Here is a 19,934-nt window from a genome sequence, read left to right on the forward strand (position 1 = left end):
AGGAACAATGCGGATTCCGTCCTGGTCGTGGAACGACGGATCAGCTTTTTACTCTCGCAAGGATCCTGGAGGCGGCCTGGGAGTACGCTTATCCAGTCTACATGTGTTTTGTAGACTTGGAGAAGGCGTATGACCGGGTTCCCAGGGAGTCACTGTGGGAGGTGCTGCGGGAGTATGGGGTGAGGGGGTCTCTACTCAGGGCCATCCAATCTCTGTACTCCCAAAGCGAGAGCTGTGTCCGGGTCCTCGGCAGTAAGTCGGACCCATTTCAGGTGAGGGTTGGCCTCCGCCAAGGCTGCGCTTTGTCACCAATCCTGTTTGTAATATACATGGATCGGATTTCGAGGTGTAGTCGTGGGGAAGGGGGTCTGCAGTTCGATGGACTAAGGATTGCACCACTGCTTTTTGCAGATGATGTGGTTCTGATGGCTTCATCGGCCTGCAAAAATCACCGACCTTGAACTTGAACATTAATAGAATATCACCTCCCATGTTCAGAGCAATCTGAATATTAAAACATTAGCGTTAAGAAAGCTTACTTAAATATCTGCCACAAGTTCAACATAAGTAACCGGATCAGAGCAACATTAATTAGCCTACAGTCCGCGGCATCACATCATAATGTATCATATTTCCTTATATGAGTCAGCTGAGCCGTATCTGGCCGTGCAACACTTACAGTGTCACATACTGTATGCAGAAGTATTATTTTAAGCAACACATTAAGTTGACAAAACACTAGAGACAAATGTAATTAAAGTCAGATCCACTCGTGTCTTAGACGGGGGGGCAGTGATATCATAAACCTGTTAATGTACGCATTCAAACACTTTTTCTTTTACCAGCTGTATTCACCTTGCAGGTGCAACTATGTGGCTTTTGTCCTGGATACAGTGTCTAAGTCATGGATGTTTAAAGTTTAACTTCTTCATATGTCTTATATTATAGTTGACTTTTCATTCAGGAAGTATGACGCTGCACTGTCAGTATGCTTCTCCATGTTTGTGATTGGTCGAATGCTCCAAATACCACCCCTTTCATGTGAACGCGCACCTAACTAGATAGGACACGGCTGGCTCGAGCGATCCACTTGATAGCCCGCTTCGTAGTACCGTTTAGCGAGAGCGCGTATGTTTTGGATTAGGCCAACCGGCTAACTCAAACATATCCAGGTTAGGTTGAACCAGCTTCGTAGTACAGGCCTGCTGGGTACTCCGCAGTGTCAACATCTGCCTTTTTTTATGTGTATATATTTGACCTACATTACACACTATCTTCCATCTTGGGCTTTCATTTATTTTGTTATGCTTTTGAATGTTTGGCTGCATGTCCCTCAGTGGTGAAAAGTAATTTAGCAAGTCATTTAAAGTCAGATTTTCCCTCAAAATTGCCCTGCTTTGCGCTTTGTGGTTATCTTAGAGCTTTTTGGAATGTTTATTTAAATAATAAGAATTATTCTCAATTCATAAAAGGAGCACTTCATTCTTAAGTTTATCAAAACAATCAATATCAACACATTGAAAATACTTGGTTTAACAGGATACGTAGGAGGTAAAAAAATTGTAATCTGAAAATGACCTAAAGTGACGTCAGCTCGGCCTTTCCAGTGAAATATGTGTCTGCTATTTGGGTGCAGAATGACATCACGCTGTGTGATTGTTAAACCCCCTGAGGAAGAGTGTGATTTGTGATATGGTGCTTTATAAATAGAATGACGTGACATGGCCGGCCCCGCCTCCTCTGGTGACAGCAGCACAATGACGACACCCACACTGGAATAAATGCATAGTTTATCATATCATAACAATAAATTGTCAAGGCTACATCGTCAAAAAAACAGTCCAGTAGATTGAGGGATTGAAACCTAAATGATGAACAGGAAGTGAGGTGAACAAACCGTGTGATGAAGAAGAGGTACAAACGTGACGTTGCATTGAATAATTACGCTCATTCTGTGAGGCGCTGCAAGACAAAAGTTGCTCTAAAAAGGTTACATTTCTTCTACTGAGAGTATACGTAGTGACCGCCGTGCATTTCATACAGCTACGAGCTACCAGAGATCACTATAGGCTACTTCTGCTACAGGACCGCTGTGAGTTCCTATAGATACCTGAATAAAAACAGCTTCCTGCTGTGGGAACAAAGAGAGAAATCCATCGTTCATCTATAGGCTTATTTCAAAGACTCCATTAGTGCAGGGTGGTGGATCTTAAGGGGGGGCATCCTGTGGGGGGGGGGGGGGGGGGGGGCACAGTGGTTTCTGAGGTGAGTTCTTGAATGGGGTGCAGTAGATCTTTGGAGTTCTAAGGAGTTCTTCGGGGAGGTTGGTGAGATCTGTTTTGGGGTGCAATGGCTTTAGACCTTTATAAACGTGTCTCCTTAAGGTTCTCTAAAGTTCTTGTGATGGTTTTTGAAAAGTGTTCCATGGGATGTTCCTCAGGAAATTCAAGGTGTTCAGGCGTTCTTGAGGGTGGAGGAGTCTTAAGTGGATTATTTATTTTAAGTGGTTCTGTTTGATATCCAGAAAACACTTTTCTTCAGGAGGCAGAAATTTTGTTTTAAAATCACTGAAAAGAGTCTCCACGGGGTTGGATTATTGAGTGGACCTGCTGGGCACAGGATCAGGGGCCCAAAAGGTTGGGGGCCCCTCAAACAAAGCTTCTGTTTGCAATACTGTTCTGAAAGGGGAAGTCCGACATCAGAACACGTCACTGTTCACAGGGTTTGGAGGGGTTCTCTGCATTTGAGAGAAAAAAGGTGAATTGAGCCATTTGGTACTCCAAAGTGACTGACACAAATGACTGAACAAATTGTCCCAAATGAAGACTACAATTTTGGAAATGTTAATAATGTGTGATCTAACCCAACCTATTTAGCTCGCTGCTCCACGCTAAATTAGCAGCTGCTAGCATAACAACAACCAAATCCTTACCGAACTGTCCATGGTTTAGTGGTTATGTTGTCTGAGTTGTCAGACACCAAAATAATATTTAAATCACATTTGCTTTTGTATTTGTATTTCCCTTCATATAACAGCTGCACTGCTCAGGATTAAGGCTGCATAACGAATGTTTCCACTATTGATGGTTAATTCTGCATTTATTTTCAAAATCCCATTGTTACATCTCAAATGACTTGTTTAATCCGACCAACAAATATGCAAGATACTCAATTTAGAGCCAAATAAAACGTTGAAATGCTTGATGATCAACTAACAGATCGACTGTAAGTCCAAAGTAACATTTCACTGTAATATTGGAACATTACATCGGTTTGTCAGGAGAACTGCTTTTATCAAGCAGAACCTGAGCTGAAGCTTTTAGGACGGTTTCCTGCTATATTTGTACAGCATGCTGTCATTTTGAGTATTTGTTAGATTGTAGTTTAGTCAGGAACTAAAGAGAAGTTCATCTGCAGCTCTTGAACAGTTCTCTCACTGAGAGTCTCCTTCAGTCTGGGGGCTTTTACATGTCTGTGCCCAAGGGCCCATTGACTCATAACCCCCCCCATGGGTTGATGTATATGACTTTCTGAAGAACCACCATTTTATCCCTCACACAGTGAAACACCCCAACACTAAATCAAGAACAAAGGCATCATTTCTAAGAGGTTTTTAAAAATCCTACTGGCCGGGAGGAAACATGTCTTTGAATCTGGAAAAAACAAGCTAAAAGCATATTGACCGCCTCAGGAAGGGGTGTTTGGGAAAACAACAATTACCCCAGGAGAGATCCCCCCCTGCATCCTGCAGCCTGAATCCTGCATGGAGCAGCAGCAGCAACCCCCCCCCCCCCCCCCCCCTCCCTGCCAGCATCCCAAACTCTGGATGCAGTCAGGTCTCTGCCAGCTCCCATCAGCCCCTGCAGCAGCCGCATGTCAGTGTGTGCAGTCACCTACATGATGTGTGTAGATGTGTGTGTCCGTGCGTGCTGTGTCATCCCAGCAGCGGCAGGCAGTCGGTGCGGTTGGGTGCCTGGGTGCTGGTGATGTTGTTGTGTTGGTCCGGGGTCCAGAAGAACACATAGTAGATGACCAGGATGAACGCAGCCACAGATACGCAGAGGAAATAGGCGATCGCCAACGCGACTTTCACCCAGATCTTAGTTGACATGTTGGCGTGTTTGGCCCGCAGCTCCCCGGGGTAGCTTGGCCTCCGCTTCATGTCCCCGTTCAGCTTCTCCACCGTCACGGTGCCTTGCCTGCCGGCTGCTTTCATCTTGGTATTAGCGCAGACACCGTTTCCAAGGATTTTCCCTCTGCGGACTGTTGTGTGTTCATTTGAGTCCGGACAGCAGAGCCAGATGCTCCCCTCTCTTCTGCGCGGCTCTTCTCTCCTCCGGAGCGGGATCAGGATGTAGTGTGACCCGCTGCTCCCCCGGTGCTGGTCCTCAGGACGGTGAGGCTCTGTGACCCCTGCGAGTCCTCCGTGCGCACTGCTGGGCAAACTGAACTCAGGGAGGCTAACTGGCAGCATCTGGTGGGACCGCTGTCAGGCTGGCCGTGGTTACACACTGTGTTTCCGGTGGGAACTTTCAAAATAATACAAACTGTTAACTGCAAAAAACAGAACATAATAAATATGGTGTGTATACAACTAAGAGAATAGAAGAAAAATAAATTGGAAAATATACAAAATGTAAAGACAATCAAGAATACACGAGTGGCAGTAGTGGTGGTCGATGTGGACACAAGCTACACCTGGCTCATTGGATTGAATTAGGTGTGTCTGTATAATTAGAAAGATGTAGTAAATATGACAAAGAACATGATACAAAAACCAGTTACATATTAACATAAAATAGAAGGAATTGTTTTCCCAAGCTATAGCAGAATGGATTTGAGTTAAGATTACCTTTTTATAGCACTGCAGTATTTGTATTTTTGTATTTTATTGTATATGTTGCATCATTGGAGGAGCTCGGTTCATAAGATTTTAATTGCCATTTTTACACTGTAGTTTATGTGCATATTATGACATTAAAACCTTTGCAACAGTAGCATTTAAGTGATGAACACATTATTATGTAATTATAATACAATTATCATATGTTATAAGAAAAGGCCGTTGTGCATAATATGTACCTTTACTCTAAAAACATATTTCGATGTCATAACTTTTATTTAACAAAAGAAACATTTTAAATGCAGCTTGGCTTTAACTTATAAAACCATGCTACCTTTTAATGAAGTAGCACAGCCTGCTTCTTCCACAGCACAGACTCACTGAAGGCATGCTTACACTTGGTAGGATTATTATTTTATGATAAGGATAGGGGGAAACCACTCTTATTCTGTAGGACAATTCGCTTATTTTCCGGTGGCACTGCGCTTACTTGACGCAGTTTCGGAAGAGGCGGGGCTGAAAGTACGCAACACTCAACGATTGGGTCATAGTTTGTGAAGCGTCCCGCAGCAGAAGACGGGAGGATGTGGTGCTTATTTTCCACCATAATTTGCAAATAAATTCTTTAAAAATCAGACAGTGATTTTCTGGATTTTTTTTTCTCATTTTGTCTCTCATAGTTGAAGTATACCTAGGATTAAAATTACAGGCCTCTCTCATCTTCTTAAGTGGGAGAACTTGCACAATTGGTGGCTGACTAAATATTTTTTTGCCCGACTGTATGTGCTATTTCAGATGGAGAGAGGAGACACAGTGGAGGCTGCCCTACATGCTAGAAGACCTGCGCACTAGCCCCCCTGCATGCAGCTGGTGCCCCTTCCTCTGGTCCATCACCTACTGCAAAAATCACACTTGGCAGCAGAAATCGGAGAAATACATTTATTGGCTAAATAAGAGGAAGAAAAACTGATAAAGCCACACTGTGCTTTACATTTCATGTGGATAAAAACATAGGGCTCATTTCCCCTCGGATGTGTGAGCTGATGAGGGAAATTTTAATCCATCTATGGCTTTGAGAACATTCAAAAGCTACCATTTTGGATTCATGCTAGTCCTGATAATCTTTATGAAAACAGCTGCACAGGTTCTCATGTATCAAGCAGGAAGGCATTGTAGAAATGGTTGTACTTGGAAATATCTCCTGCTTAAATTACAATCAGTCATCAAAGCTCAGAAGAACAAACATCCATATGCAAAAAACAGAATCATTTTTCATAGCTCACAGGCTACATTTTGCACAAAACACCCAATTGTGGAATGTTAATTTCCATTTAAAAACTGTACATATTGCAGTTCATATGAATCAAAATGCATCAGCTTTGTTCATCCTATACAGAAAACAAAAACGTGAAAGCAACTCCTTTATCCCAGTGTCCACAGGTATGATTCAAAGACTTGCAGAAAACAAAACACAAACTCAAAGCCTTTGGTCTGCTGAGGTACGAGTGAAGGCTTTCATCCCAAAACAAACTTCATTACGCTAGAAATACATCTTACAGCACTTCCATTTAATGCAGGTCTGTCTTTCCAAATTAGAGACAACTATTTATTCATAATTCATTGATTTCAAAACAATTAAAGAGAGACAAACAGATTTCTGTGTATAACTGATGATTCATAAAATGACAGCACAGTGTCAGTGAAAACAAAATTGCATTCTGAATTTGAAGGAAACCGACTACCGCCTTGAAGAACACAATTGGTATTTTGATAGATATTGAGATGAGGAGCAGGAGTCCTGTCAAAGTGCCCTAAACCGCACAGCTGATCCGTGACGTTAATCTGATCACCGTTATCCTACATGATTCTCATATTTTAAAAACATGTAGTGTGTCAGGATGTCTTTCAAAGAAAAAATAAAATAGATTCAGTGGGTCTGATATGAAAAATAAAAATATTTCCATTTCCTGTCAGCAGGAAATCATTATTCCATGTCGAAGTCATTAAAAGCCACAAAATAAAACCATAAAGGAGGGAGGCTGGAGTCTAATCTCCTCTACTTTCTGAACACTAATGGAAATCACTGAGATGTAAGCATCAATGATGGCCACCACACCAACAACAGATTTTTTAGAAAGTTGCAACAGAAAGAGCAACTGCACCCAGAGCTCAATGTGCAGAAATGTTACATAAAAACGATCAATTCAAAAATCAATTCATATTACAATAATATATTTATTTAGTGTGTGTAAATTAAAAAGGCCTGAGCTCAAACTCACGGTCTGAATAACAACACTGGACATTGTAAATTAGCCAAGAGGCAAATCCTGTAAATCAATTGATAATCAAAGAAAACATTTTAAAAACTGCATAAAGCCTTTTGTGGCTTCAGGGGGAGCAGCACAACATCTTATTACCTCACTCGAGTCTGCGGTCAATTGCATTGTGGGTTTTGTAGGCACCATGTTTTGACACAGGATGCAAGGAACTCATAAAGACGCATCTCTGGTTCTGCTGCATTCATTCTGATGCTTTTTGAAAAACACAAATGTTATTGAAGTGCAACAGTACTTTGGGGGAGCACTGTATTAACAGAGTTGAACCCATTCTTCTGGTAAATGTTAGCCATGTCACATGTGTTTACAACCAGACAGAAGGACGTCCCATGCTAAGGTAACTAGCTAACGCGCTGGCCTATGGCCCTATTTGATATACAAAATAATAATTTTGATCAGTGAATGATGAAGTGATCATTCTCCAGCTAAAAACAACACAGAAATCAGCCACATGTTCATTCTGTTCCTGAGCCAGGCAATCAGTATGTTTAACAAAATATGTTGACTGGTCAGCTGAAAGCCCTTTAGAAACTGATGTCAGGTCAGCTAGGGCCCTACCAAAAACAACTGAAAAACTTTAAAAAACTTCAAATCTTTAAATGTTTCTGACTGCTGAGGGCTCAACAGTACTTTGTCTTAATGATCTTCTGTCAAAATATATATACACATACAATTGGATGCAGTTCATTTTACTAGCGCAGAAATCCTCCAGACCCCCCTGTGAGAACTCAAACAGCGACTGACAGGATATTATAAATCTTCATTTACTTAACTGAGTGACACCAGAAATATCAGACCCACTGATCCAATAGGAAAAGCTGAGAGAGACAGTCCCTCCTCCTCATTATTGTTGTTCTATTTAGATGTGTGGCAGAGTGTCACTCTGGTGATGAGGAGTGGGATGCTCTTCGTCCATCTCCTTCCTCATTAGTGAGTCTCATTGTTCCCAGCAGCCTCAGCCTGTGGATACAAACACAGAGAGGAAGTGGTGAAGCGTGTGTTTACTTCTGTTCTCCCAAACATATCACAGTAACTGTAAAGTGTGCACATTTCAGAGGGAGCAGCCCCAGGGGAGAGTCCAGCAGCATCATTCAGCTCCTCTGCTCACTGAGGAGTGCTGATATATATATATATACATACAGTGGCGCAAAAAAAAAAACAGGAGGATCTCCATGGTGTCCTAACGGAAAAGACATTTAAAAAGTGCCCTTACTATGAAGAAAACATAATGAAGTGCCATTACAGTGGAGAACATGTGATGAACTACAGTGGGGCAAAAAAGTATTTAGTCAGCCACCAATTGTGCAAGTTCTCCCACTTAAAAAGATGAGAGGCCTGTAATTTTCATCCTAGATATACCTCAACTATGAAAGACAAAATGAGAAAAACAAATCCAGAAAATCACATTGTCTGATTTTTAAAGAATCTATTTGCAAATTATGGTGGAAAATGTTGTTTCGCAGACCCCACGCAGCAAGCAGGAAATGAACCCAGCTCGCACTGTCCACTCCTCGCAGCAGCGAGCCGCGTAACGTCCCGCCAACACGGCACCCAGACGCCACGCAGCATTCTCATCTGTTTGTCCTTACTGGTGTCATTTTCTGGTTGCTAACGCCATTGAAACACATAAACACTGATGTTCCGCTGTAATGGTGGTGGACTCATCAGCACAGAGTGGGCGAGCTGACCAATCAGAGCACACTGGGCTCACAGGGAGGGGGTGCAGGAGCTCCAACAAGGCGTTTAGGACAGAGAGTGAATACACATACTATACAGAGATGCTGTATGAGAAACCAATGTGAGTTTGGAAAATTGCACAATGTAAATCTATTCTAGTAGACCTCAACAATGGAATTATGATCAGTAGAAATGGCCATGTCATGGGACCTTTAAAATCCAGTTTGTGTTCGTCACGAAAGATTTGTCGTCTGCTGCTCTCCATGTATTTCTCTCTACTGTCGCTGTCAAATTGAGTCATAAAAAAGCCTTTCTCCCAACCACTGCTGAATTCTATGGGATTGAAAATGTTGGTCAGACTAGAATCATCTCTTTTTGCGCTCTGGGAAATTGTACTCAGCATTTCTTGACCTAAAGTGAAAGTCTGACATTTTTGGAAATAAATAAGAAACTGGGGGAGCAGCAGGGCTGGATATGTTCCAAGATAACAAAACACTTCATGGTGTTTGGATTATAGGTACAAATAGTAAGTCTGGCACATAACCAGAGATCAGTGATTCATGTTTTTTTTTTTACTGTCAGAAACTCTATTCATACTTGCCTCTTTACAAGTATTTTATTTATTTATTCGAAAAACAACAAAAATAAAGTTGTCATGTTTAATCTTTGCTAAGTTATTCTCAAGTTCCGCCCATATCCTCTGGCACTACCAAACTGAACTTTTGTTAAATGGTTGCTTGTGTTTTGAAGCTTTGTCTTTACCCGCCACCATCTTTGTCATAAGTGCCGGATTGGGGCACTATAGAGATGAGTAAAAAGCAAGATGGCTCACTCCTTTACAACTTCCACCATCAGCTCCAGAAAGCAAATATTTGTCTATTCTGAAGGGCTGATGATAGCCCTATGTAAAATCCTGATTTGGTGATTATAGACTTTAGTTTGTGTTTTGAACATGAACATGTAAATGAGTGAGATACAGAGGTGCTGGTGGGCAGATCCATTCTAGCGGACCCCACTGTACCTAGAGCTAGGTCAGCTTGTTGCAGCATCGACACAAGCAGGAAAGTTGTATCCATCTTTCCCAAAGCTTTGTACATTTCTATGGATAAAATAAAATGTGTTTGTTTCTGAATATAAACAGCTTTAGTGTTTATTTAGTATGGGCGTTTGCTGGTACTGGAGTGTCAGATATTCCACTGTGGAGCCTCACAAGGTTTAATTCAATCACACTTCAAAAGCGTCTCCGCTCTGTCTGCCGATCATCGGTCCAGCAGGCAGCAGCTCATTTCCTCTGAAAAACCTTTTAAAACTTAATTGTGCCTCTAATTCCCTGGTTTCCACACACACACACACACACACACACACACACACACACACACACACACACACACACACACACACACACACACACACACACACACACACACACACACACACACACACACACACACACACACACACACACACACACACACACACACACACACACACACACACACACACACACACACACACACACACACACACACACACACACACACACACACACACACACACACAAGTTATCAGAAGAAATCTAACTGGAAAATGAGGCTTTTACACAAGAGTAGTAAACAACACAGAAACATTTTCTTTCAATCTTTATTTATATAGCATATTTAAAACAACCTTCAGTTGACCAAAGTGCTGTACAGGAAATAACTACAATATTAAATAACATAATGGGAGTACAATAATAAAACAATAATTAAAAACATGATAAAAAACACAATAACTAGAAACATATATTAAAAAAACATATACAAATGTAAACATTTAATGTTCAACTAGTATTAAAAGCCAGTGCAAAGAGGTGAGTTTTTAGCTGAGATTTCAAAAGTGCAATAGACTCAGCAGCAGTCCGGATATGTACTGGGAGGCTGTTCCACAGTCTGGGAGCTGCAACACTGAAAGCCCTGTCACCTCGGATTTTTTTCCTGCACCAAGGAACCACCAACATATTCTGCTGATCTGATCGCAATGCTCTAGCTGGAGCATGGCGGTGCAACAACTCAGACAGGTAATATGGTACCAGTCCATGCAATGATTTAAAAACAACAAGTAAGTACTTGAACTGGATCCTATAACTGACAGGAAGCCAATGAAGGTCTGCCAAGACGGGAGTAATGTGGTAATAACGTCTCTTCCCAGTAAGAAGGCGTGCAGCAGCATTTTGGACCAGTTGCAGGCGACGGATCAATAACTTATCAACATCAATATACAGGGAGTTACAATAGTCTAAACGAGACGTTATACAGTGGGGCAAAAAAGTATTTAGTCAGCCACCAATTGTGCAAGTTTTCCCACTTACAAAGATGAGGCCTGTAATTTTCATCCTAGGTATACCTCAACTATGAGAGACAAAATGAGAAAGAAAAAAATCCAGGACATTTTAAAGAATTTATTTGCAAATTATGGTGGAAAATAAGTATTTGGTCAGCTACAAACAAACAAGATTTCTGGCTCTCACAGACCTGTAACTTCTTCTTTAAGAGCCTCCTCTGTCCTTCACTTGTTAACTGTATTAATGGCACCTGTTTGAAGTCGTTATCAGTATAAAAGACACCTGTCCACAACCTCAAACAGTCACACTCCAAACTCCACTATGGCCAAGACCAAAGAGCTGTCAAAGGACACCAGAAACAAAATTGTAGACCTGCACCAGGCTGGGAAGACTGAATCTGCAATAGGTAAGCAGCTTGGTGTGAAGAAATCAACTGTGGGAGCAATTTTTAGAAAATGGAAGACATACAAGACCACTGATAATCTCCCTCGATCTGGGGCTCCACGCAATATCTCACCCCGTGGGGTCAAAGAAGTACCAAAGGCTACCATCAGTAACACACTACGCCGCCAGGGACTCAAATCCTGCAGGGCCAGACGTGTCCCCCTGCTTAAGCCAGTACATGTCCAGGCCCGTCTGAAGTTTGCTAGAGAGCATTTAGATGATCCAGAAGAGTATTGGGAGAATGTCATATGGTCAGATGAAACCAAAATATAACTTTTTGGTAAAAACTCAACTAGACGTGTTTGGAGGAGAAAGAATGCTGAGTTGCATCCAAGGAACACCATACCTATTGTGAAACATGGGGCTGTGTTTCTGCAAAGGGACCAGGACGACTGATCCGTGTAAAGGAAAGAATGAATGCGGCCATGTATCGTGAGATTTTGAGTGACAACCTCCTTCCCTCAGCAAGGGCATTGAAGATGAAACGTGGCTGGGTCTTTCAGCATGACAATGATCCCAAACACACCGCCAGGGCAACGAAGGAGTGGCTTCGTAAGAAGCATTTCAAGGTCCTGGAGTGGCCTAGCCAGTCTCCAGATTTCAACCCCATAAAAAAATCTTTGGAAGGAGTTGAAAGTCTGTGTTGCCCAGCGACAGCCCCAAAACATCACTGCTCTAGAGGAGATCTGCATGGAGGAATGGGCCAAAATACCAGCAACAGTGTGTGAAAACCTTGTGAAGACTTGCAGAAAACGTTTGACCTCTGTCATTGCCAACAAAGGGTATGTAACAAAGTATTGAGATGAACTTTTGTTATTGACCAAATACTTATTTTCCACCATAATTTGCAAATAAATTCTTTAAAAATCAGACAATTTGATTTCCTGGATTTTTTTTTTCTCATTTTGTCTCTCATAGTTGAGGTATACCTAGGATGAAGATTACAGGCCTCTCATCTTTTTAAGTTGGAGAACTTGCACAATTGGTGGCTGACTAAATACTTGTTTGCCCCACTGTAAATAGGTGGATTAGCTGTTCAAATTCCTTACTAGGAAGATAGGCTTTTACCTTCCCCAGAAGCCGCAGCTGGAAGAAGCTTGTCTTGACAACTGAGCTTATTTGTTTGTCGAATTTAAAACAGTTGTCAAAGATTACAAAGATTACAAGATTTCTGACAGAGAGACGGCTGTAGGAGGCTAAGGGGCCGAATACACTATTAAAGCCATCCAGGAGTTCAGACTGTCCAAATATTATAATCTCTTTCTTGTTTTCGTTGAGTCAAGAAGTTGATTTCCATCCATGATGTTATGTCTTTCAGACAGCTAAGCAAGGCAATCCTAGATTCCTTGTTTGCTTTTATAGGCAGGTATACCTGCAAATAATCTGCAAAGCATTGGTAAGACATGTTATGCTTTTTAAAAATGGACCCCAGAGGTAGTAAATACAGACTGAACAAAATGGGCCCTAGGATAGAACCTTGAGGGACCCCATATGCTAGTGGGGCTGCAGCTGAAGAATACTGGCCAAGATGCACAGAAAAGGTCCTTTCTGACAGATAGGATTGAAACCATTTTAGGACATTACCTTTCATTCCAACACACAGTTCAAGGCGTGATAAAATAATTTGGTGGTCAATGGTGTCAAAAGCAGCAGACACATCTAAAAGCAGCAGAATTCCCAGAATCAGCAGTTAAAAGAAGATCATTCCAAACTCTTAGGAAAGCAGTTTCTGTGCTGTGGCGTGATTTAAAACCAGACTGAAACTTCTCTGATATGCAGTTTAAAACAAGGTGCGACTGCAGTTGCACTAACACCACTTTTTCAAGGACTTTAGACAGGAAGGGAAGCTTAGAAATAGGTCTAAAGTTGGAGAGAACAAAATGATCAAGGTTCTGTTTGTTTTATAAGAGGCTGCACTACAGTGTGTTTAAAAAAGGTTGGAACGCAGCCTGAGGTGAGAGAGATATTTATCAAAGTTAAAATATATGACCCAATAGTAGTAAAAACGTCTTTCAGTAGTCTCGGAGGAATACTGTCTAAGGGGTATTGTGAAGGTTTCAATTTTTTAACCACATCAGATAACTCCGGCAGTAAAACCAGGTCAAACTGCTTGAAGACAGCTGAACACAAAGGAATCCTTCCTTGGAATTAAAAGTTTTGATCTGCATATGCTCTACTGATCATCAGAAATGAGTTTGTTATAGTTTATTTTAGAGAGGGTAAGTAATAACAGGTTGACCAACATGTAAGGGAGACACTTTGTAAAGATAAAAGGCCACTGTCAAAAGGAAAGCAGAAAATGGCATATCATCATTTTGCCAACCACCGGTCCAAAACTCAATATAGAGTTAGAGATATAAGAGAAGAAAAAGACATGAATCCTCAAACTGAAGGAGCTGAACCAGAGTATGTATGGCCTTACAATGGGATGAAATGATCAATTGATTATCACATTATTTTAGGGTAGAATCTTTTCATATCACAACATTGACTATCAAATACGTTATGCTGCGCAACCGTTTTGTACATTTATTCATTCTGTTTAAACTCAAATTGCAGATAAGGAATAAATCAAACTAATGTTACTTGTATTAAAGCCTTGTTTTTGTACACAATTTAGATTAAGAAATGACATTCAGTAAAGGCTCTCTACAGCAGCTCTAATGAAAGAGAACAAACAACAACGGCATAAACCTACTTTAATATCTGACATGTGGACAGTCTTGTGTCTCTTCTAGTGTCCTTTTGACTGTTACACAACCTAAATAAAATGGACATCACCCCCTCACTAAATCGATTAAATGTTTCCTTAACATCCAGTACGTACACATCCCAAACCTTTTAATGAATATATCCAGCTCAAACTCGTATTAGGATGACTTGGAGTATTTTTGAAGTGCAAGGAGAAGGTCATTCAGCGGTTCCCTGATGGTTTTAATACATGAATCTCAACAGCACATCAGGTTCTTACTTCTAAGTTTTCACACCATTTGAAGCTCACAGTTGGCACAGTTCTTACATTGTTTTCCATAAACTTAGCCATTAGCCAAAGTGATAAGACCACAACTATAGGCTTTGTGGTTGTTGTGAGTCTGACCGTTGAGCGGCCCGACCAAGCAAGGAGGCAGAGGCAGAGAATCCAAAAATATAACCCGACGGGGCATTTATTAAATGATCAACCCAATGTTAGATCACACACATTGACACAGCCACAATAAACTGCTCACGTGCCCAGCCTGCGGCCACCAGCAGCTCACACACACTGACTCCAGCACAACAAAAAACAGCACTTAAATACACAGAGGAATCAAACACAGGTGAGGGAAAACAATTAGACACAGGTGAGGGGGGAGGGACAACCCAGGGCCCCAGGTGCGCACAATCACCCGGCCCAAAGCCATCAGTCCATAGTGACGCAGTTCCCTGCGTCACATTTTCTTCCTCCTCTCCCCAAGAAGCACAGTGTCCTATAGTCTCGGTTTCGGGACCACCAGCCAGCCACCCGGCCCCAACGCCGCCATCCGGAAGCTGCTCTGTCCCGTTGCAAGGCGTTGGTCTGCCCCTACTCCAACCCAGGTTCCGTCGACCCCTCGTGGGTCCGTTAGCTCGTCCGTTAGCTCGTCCGTTAGCTACTCCGGCAGCTCGTCCGTTCTGTCTCTCAGCTCGTGCTGCCTGTCTCTCGTCTCCTGCTCCCTCAGCAGCCGTGGCCCCCTGGTCAGTTCCAGGCACAGCCACCCCCAGCCGCGGTTCCTCTCCTTGGTCCCTCTTCTTTCCTCCCATAATTCTCCTTACGTGGTCAGATCCCACTTCTGACACCATTTGTGTGACCGTTGAGCGGCCCAACCAAGCAATGAGGCAGAGGCAGAGAATCCAAAAATATAACCCGACGGGGCATTTATTAAAACATTACACACAATGACGCAGCCACAATAAACTGCTCACGTGCCCAGCCTGCGGCCACCAGCAGCTCACACACACTGACCCCAGCACAACAAAAGACAGCACTTAAATACACAGAGGAATCAAACACAGGTGAGGGAAAACAATTAGACACAGGTGAGGGGGGAGGGACAACCCAGGGCCCCAGGTGCGCACAATCACCCGGCCCAAAGCCATCAGTCCATAGTGACGCAGTTCCCTGCGTCACAGATGTAAAGAGAGAATCTAAAGACTGAGTGATGGTCTGAGGTTTATTCACTCAGCTCACTTCCTGACCGCTGTGTGCAGTAACAGAAGCTGGAGGGATGGATCATGCAGTTCAGTGAGGAGGACTCATTCCCATTATGGGGTGGTTTGCATCCAAGAGGCATACTGTATAACTTCAATCCCAATAAAAGGTTTTTCAAAAGATGGCATTGAATAAAAAAACAGCAATAGCCTGAAGATATACCATTGTCCCTCCACACACTAAAAGCAAAGGGCACATTTTTTTGTATTTTATTTTTTTGGCCTTTGAAATTGAAACTGATAGTTAACTTTGTCCCCAACTGAAAGACAACTATACAGTCAGTGGCCACTTTATTAGGGACACCTGTTCAACTGTTCTTTAACGCAAACACCTAAACAGCCAATCACATGGAAGCAGCTCAATGCATTTAGGCATGTAGACACAACCTGGTGAAGTTCAAACAGAGCATCAAAACGGGGAAGAAAGGAGATTTAAGTGACTTTGAACGGGGCATGGTTGTTGGTGCCAGACGGACTGGTCTGAGTATTTCAGAAACTGCTGATCGACTGGGATTTTCACACATAACCATCTATAGGGTTTACAGGCAATGGTCCGAAAAGGGGGAAATATCCATTGTGCGGCAGTTCTCTGGGAGAAAATGCCCTATTGATGCCAGAGGTCAGAGGAGAAAGGCCAGACTGGTTCAAGGTGATAGAAAGGCAACAGTTACTCAATTAACCACTAGATACAACCAAGGTATGCAGAAGACCCTCTCTGAACCTCAACACGTGGAACCCTGAAGCAGATGGGCTACAGCAGCAAAGACCCCACCGGGAGACCCTCCTGTCAGAGAGGAACAGGAAACTGAGGCTACAATTCACACGGGCTCACCAAAATTGGACAATAAAAGATTGAAAAAAATGTTGCCTGGTCTGATGAGTCTCGCATTCTGCAACGACATGTGGACGGTAGGGTCAACTTTGGCGTAAACAACATGAGCATGGATCCATCCCGCTTTGTATCAACTGTTCACGCTAGTGTTATGGTGTGGGGGGTATTTTCTTGGCATACTTAGTACCAATTGAGCATGGTTTAAACGCCACAGCCTACCAGAGTGTTGCTGCTGACCATGTCCATCCCTTTATGACCACAGTGTACCCATCTTTTGGTGGCTACTTCCAGCAGGATAACGCCATGTCTCGAATATCTAATTATCTCCAACTGGTTTCTTGAACATGACTTCATGAGTTCACTGTTCTCAAAAGGCCTCCACAGTAGAGATGTTAAAATTCACATCGGTGCACCGGCATAAACGTTCAAGATGCGAGTGCACCGGTTGAAAGAGTGCACATCGGCTACAGTTTGGGTTGAACCGGGTTGAACTCGCGATGCATCGATTGCGTAGCTTATTTGCATCGGTAAAAAACCGATTCATTCATATAAAATCCCCTCATCTTGTCAACGCTCAGCAGAGACGATTTTTGATATTTGCTTCGACACTACGGAGGCCGAGAGTCTCAGTTATTAACACACACGGAAGTTGAGGAGAAAGAGAAACACAGCGCACCGAAAAATACTTACAAATCAAACGTTTGGCAACACTTCGGATTGTTCAAGAAAGACGGTGTAATAGTCTTTTATGCTATATAGTTGATTGCAGGTCATGGAGAGTAATAAGGTATCCGTAGACCTTTGTATGAGGTATCTTTATTACTTAACAGGTCTACAGCCATGATACATAGATCCGTCCTAGATGCGGACTTGCATACACACAGTATTACTCCGCAGCCGCACCCCATCAGTAACGTCCTGATGGTATATGTGCGCGGCACTATATACTACAGACGGTCAACTTGAAAAATCGCTCGCAAATTGTTAACGATGCCGAGCCGCTTTAAAGTACACAAATAGTTTGAGGAACTTAGCGACGCACATAAAGAGGCGACATGGGGTCTGCGGCTGAAAAGAGAAACCTGAAAGTTAGATATATGAGTTAAATCACTCAGTGAGGTGTTCTGTCAGAGAGAGTGGTGTTTAGTTTACAGCAGCCTATGACGGCCAATAATAATTTAAATGTCTTCCTTACTGTAAGCAGTTATGAAATACCTGTTTGTGAAAGGTTATTTGTATTCTTTATTGTTCAGATAGAACCCACTGCTTTCTGCTCACTGGTGAGTTAGCCTATGAATGAGTGTTAAGCACATCTGGCTGGCAGCTGTATGGGCATTGCACTATGGTAGCTGTTATTTGCACATTGTTAATCATGAGCAATGCATCCTTACATTGTTTAATTGTGTGGTGTTATACAATTGTACTGTACTCTGGAGAGCTTTTAAAGGTAAAAAAATAAACGGCATGATGGGATGTGCAGTATCAAATATGTAAAGCACTTTTTTGTTAATGTATGATTTGCTGCATATCAGGAACAAAACAAAAATCCTCTGTTGTACCATATTGAAGTATCATTATTTTTGCATCGTGTCGAATCGCATCGTATCGCCCCGAATCGCATAATGTTGAATCAAATTGTATCTAACTGTATCGCAACAGGGGTGAATCGTATCGTATTGCATCGCCTGGTGTTTCAAACGATCGTTAATGTATCGTATCGTGGCAACGTATCGAGAGGCGCATCACATCGGCCTCAGTGATGGAGATGCACATCCCTACTCCACAGTGACCTATAGAGCAGCGGTTTTCAAAGTGTGAGGCGCGCCTCCCCTGGGGGGCGCCAGAGAGCTTCAGGGGAGGCGCAGCGTGAGAAAAAAATAAAGAAAAACAGTGAAATCTAGCTAGTTAACTTTAAACTAACTTTATGCGAGCGGCAACATGGATCGATTTTTAGTGAAGTTACCTAAAGTGAAAGAGGAGACAGCGTCTGGCAGAAAACGTCAGCTTTGTTTTGAAATAAAAGTTGTGGCTCATCGGACATTTATGAGAGAAAATCCCTAATGTCCGAGTGCAAGTGAATGCAGTGTGACGGCCACACAATGATTTAAGGTGTTTTTTCAAAGATTTAAGCATGTTGATTATCATGAAATGAAATGAACTATGATACATGTATATTATCCTCGCAACTGCAGTTCTTAATGTCCACTGTTATGTTTGAGGGTGTGCGTCATTAAGCCTCATCTACATATTCACCTGTCTCGGCACGCCCGGGGCCTTTTTAGTGGGCGCGTCAACGGGATGCCAGGGGTTGGTTCTCACGGGAGGAGGAAGTGTGTGTGTGTGCGGCGAATGGGGGTATTCAGAGGAATATTTAAGTTTTCCTCAGCATGTGTTTCTGTACGTTAAAATGCAACGGGGAAATAACTGAATGTGGATATTGCATCGATCCGACCAAGAAGCACGTCTCCGTGGAGAGGACGTGCACAGATAGAGAGAGATTCTCTCCAACACAGGGTGAGATCGCTCCTTTGTGCCACGCCGATCATCGTGTTTTTCTTTCTGTGGATTATAGCCTAAATAGGCCTACAAACATTTCCGTTTTTTTTGCTGCCGACGGGGGCAGGAGCAACAGTTTTTTTGTCAATGAACTATAGTGGCCTGGATTAGGCAGTAAAGACAATTTCGGACTTTTTGTTGAGTTTTGTTTGTGTTTTGTTTGGCTGGAAAACTGTGAATATAATTGAATAACGTATAAAACCTGTCTTTGTTTATTTTGTGAATGTGTGGATATAGACTGTAGTAAATACACTTCCGTGGGGACTATTTTGTGGAAAGAGTAGATTGTCCGTTTATCAGTTCTGTTTACCTTTAATATATTATTTCATATCAAGAAAGCCTTGTGCTGCTGTAATGATCAACTATCAAAAATAGCTGTGTTAAATAAATGCACAAGACGCGAACCTTGTAACCCCTCCCCCGGCCCTGGCGCGAGCGAGGAAATGTGATTGGCGGCGATTTCATTTGAACGGCACGGCGCATTCGAACCCAAGTAGACGGAAGGAATGAGGTATTTGCGGTCTACAATGACAGAAGAGACTGTCAAGTTTGGCTGTACTCAGCATTCAAATCAAAACGCACTAAAGCTGTTGATCTTAATCAGTTTGTGAGGCGTTTTGCTGAACAAGATGGTAATTGCCGCATTCAGCTGTAATAGGCATGCCAACTTGATGCTCTGCTCACGGATGACTCGAT

At 42.5% G+C, this 19,934-nt stretch overlaps 2 protein-coding genes across 2 annotated transcripts in view; both read right to left on the reverse strand.

The window, feature by feature from the left end:
* Nucleotides 1-1,773: 1,773 nt before the first annotated feature.
* On the reverse strand, nucleotides 1,774-4,510 carry LOC307037708 (uncharacterized protein). Its single transcript, XM_079678767.1, has 2 exons — nucleotides 3,898-4,510; nucleotides 1,774-2,737 (listed from the first exon to the last, which is right to left on the reverse strand). Exon 1 carries the CDS (start codon nucleotides 4,472-4,474, stop codon nucleotides 3,935-3,937), a length of 540 nt encoding a protein of 179 aa, XP_079534893.1. The 5' UTR covers nucleotides 4,475-4,510; the 3' UTR covers nucleotides 1,774-2,737; nucleotides 3,898-3,934.
* Nucleotides 4,511-5,768: 1,258 nt separating this feature from the next.
* ccdc9 (coiled-coil domain containing 9) overlaps nucleotides 5,769-19,934 on the reverse strand; it is a 63,301-nt gene continuing 49,135 nt past the window's right edge. The window contains exon 15 of the mRNA XM_079676519.1: nucleotides 5,769-8,139. Within this exon, the coding sequence (XP_079532645.1) occupies nucleotides 8,135-8,139 (5 nt within the window). The 3' untranslated portion in view covers nucleotides 5,769-8,134. The remainder of the gene's footprint in view (nucleotides 8,140-19,934) is intronic.

The sequence above is a fragment of the Notothenia rossii genome, assembly GCF_949606895.1.
Source record: "Notothenia rossii genome assembly, chromosome: 4".
NCBI classification, from domain to species: domain Eukaryota; kingdom Metazoa; phylum Chordata; class Actinopteri; order Perciformes; family Nototheniidae; genus Notothenia; species Notothenia rossii.

Bases quoted from the DNA above. Each gene is read 5' to 3' on its own strand.
- LOC307037708 (XM_079678767.1), bottom strand. From the start codon at position 4,474: ATGCTGCCAGTTAGCCTCCCTGAGTTCAGTTTGCCCAGCAGTGCGCAC.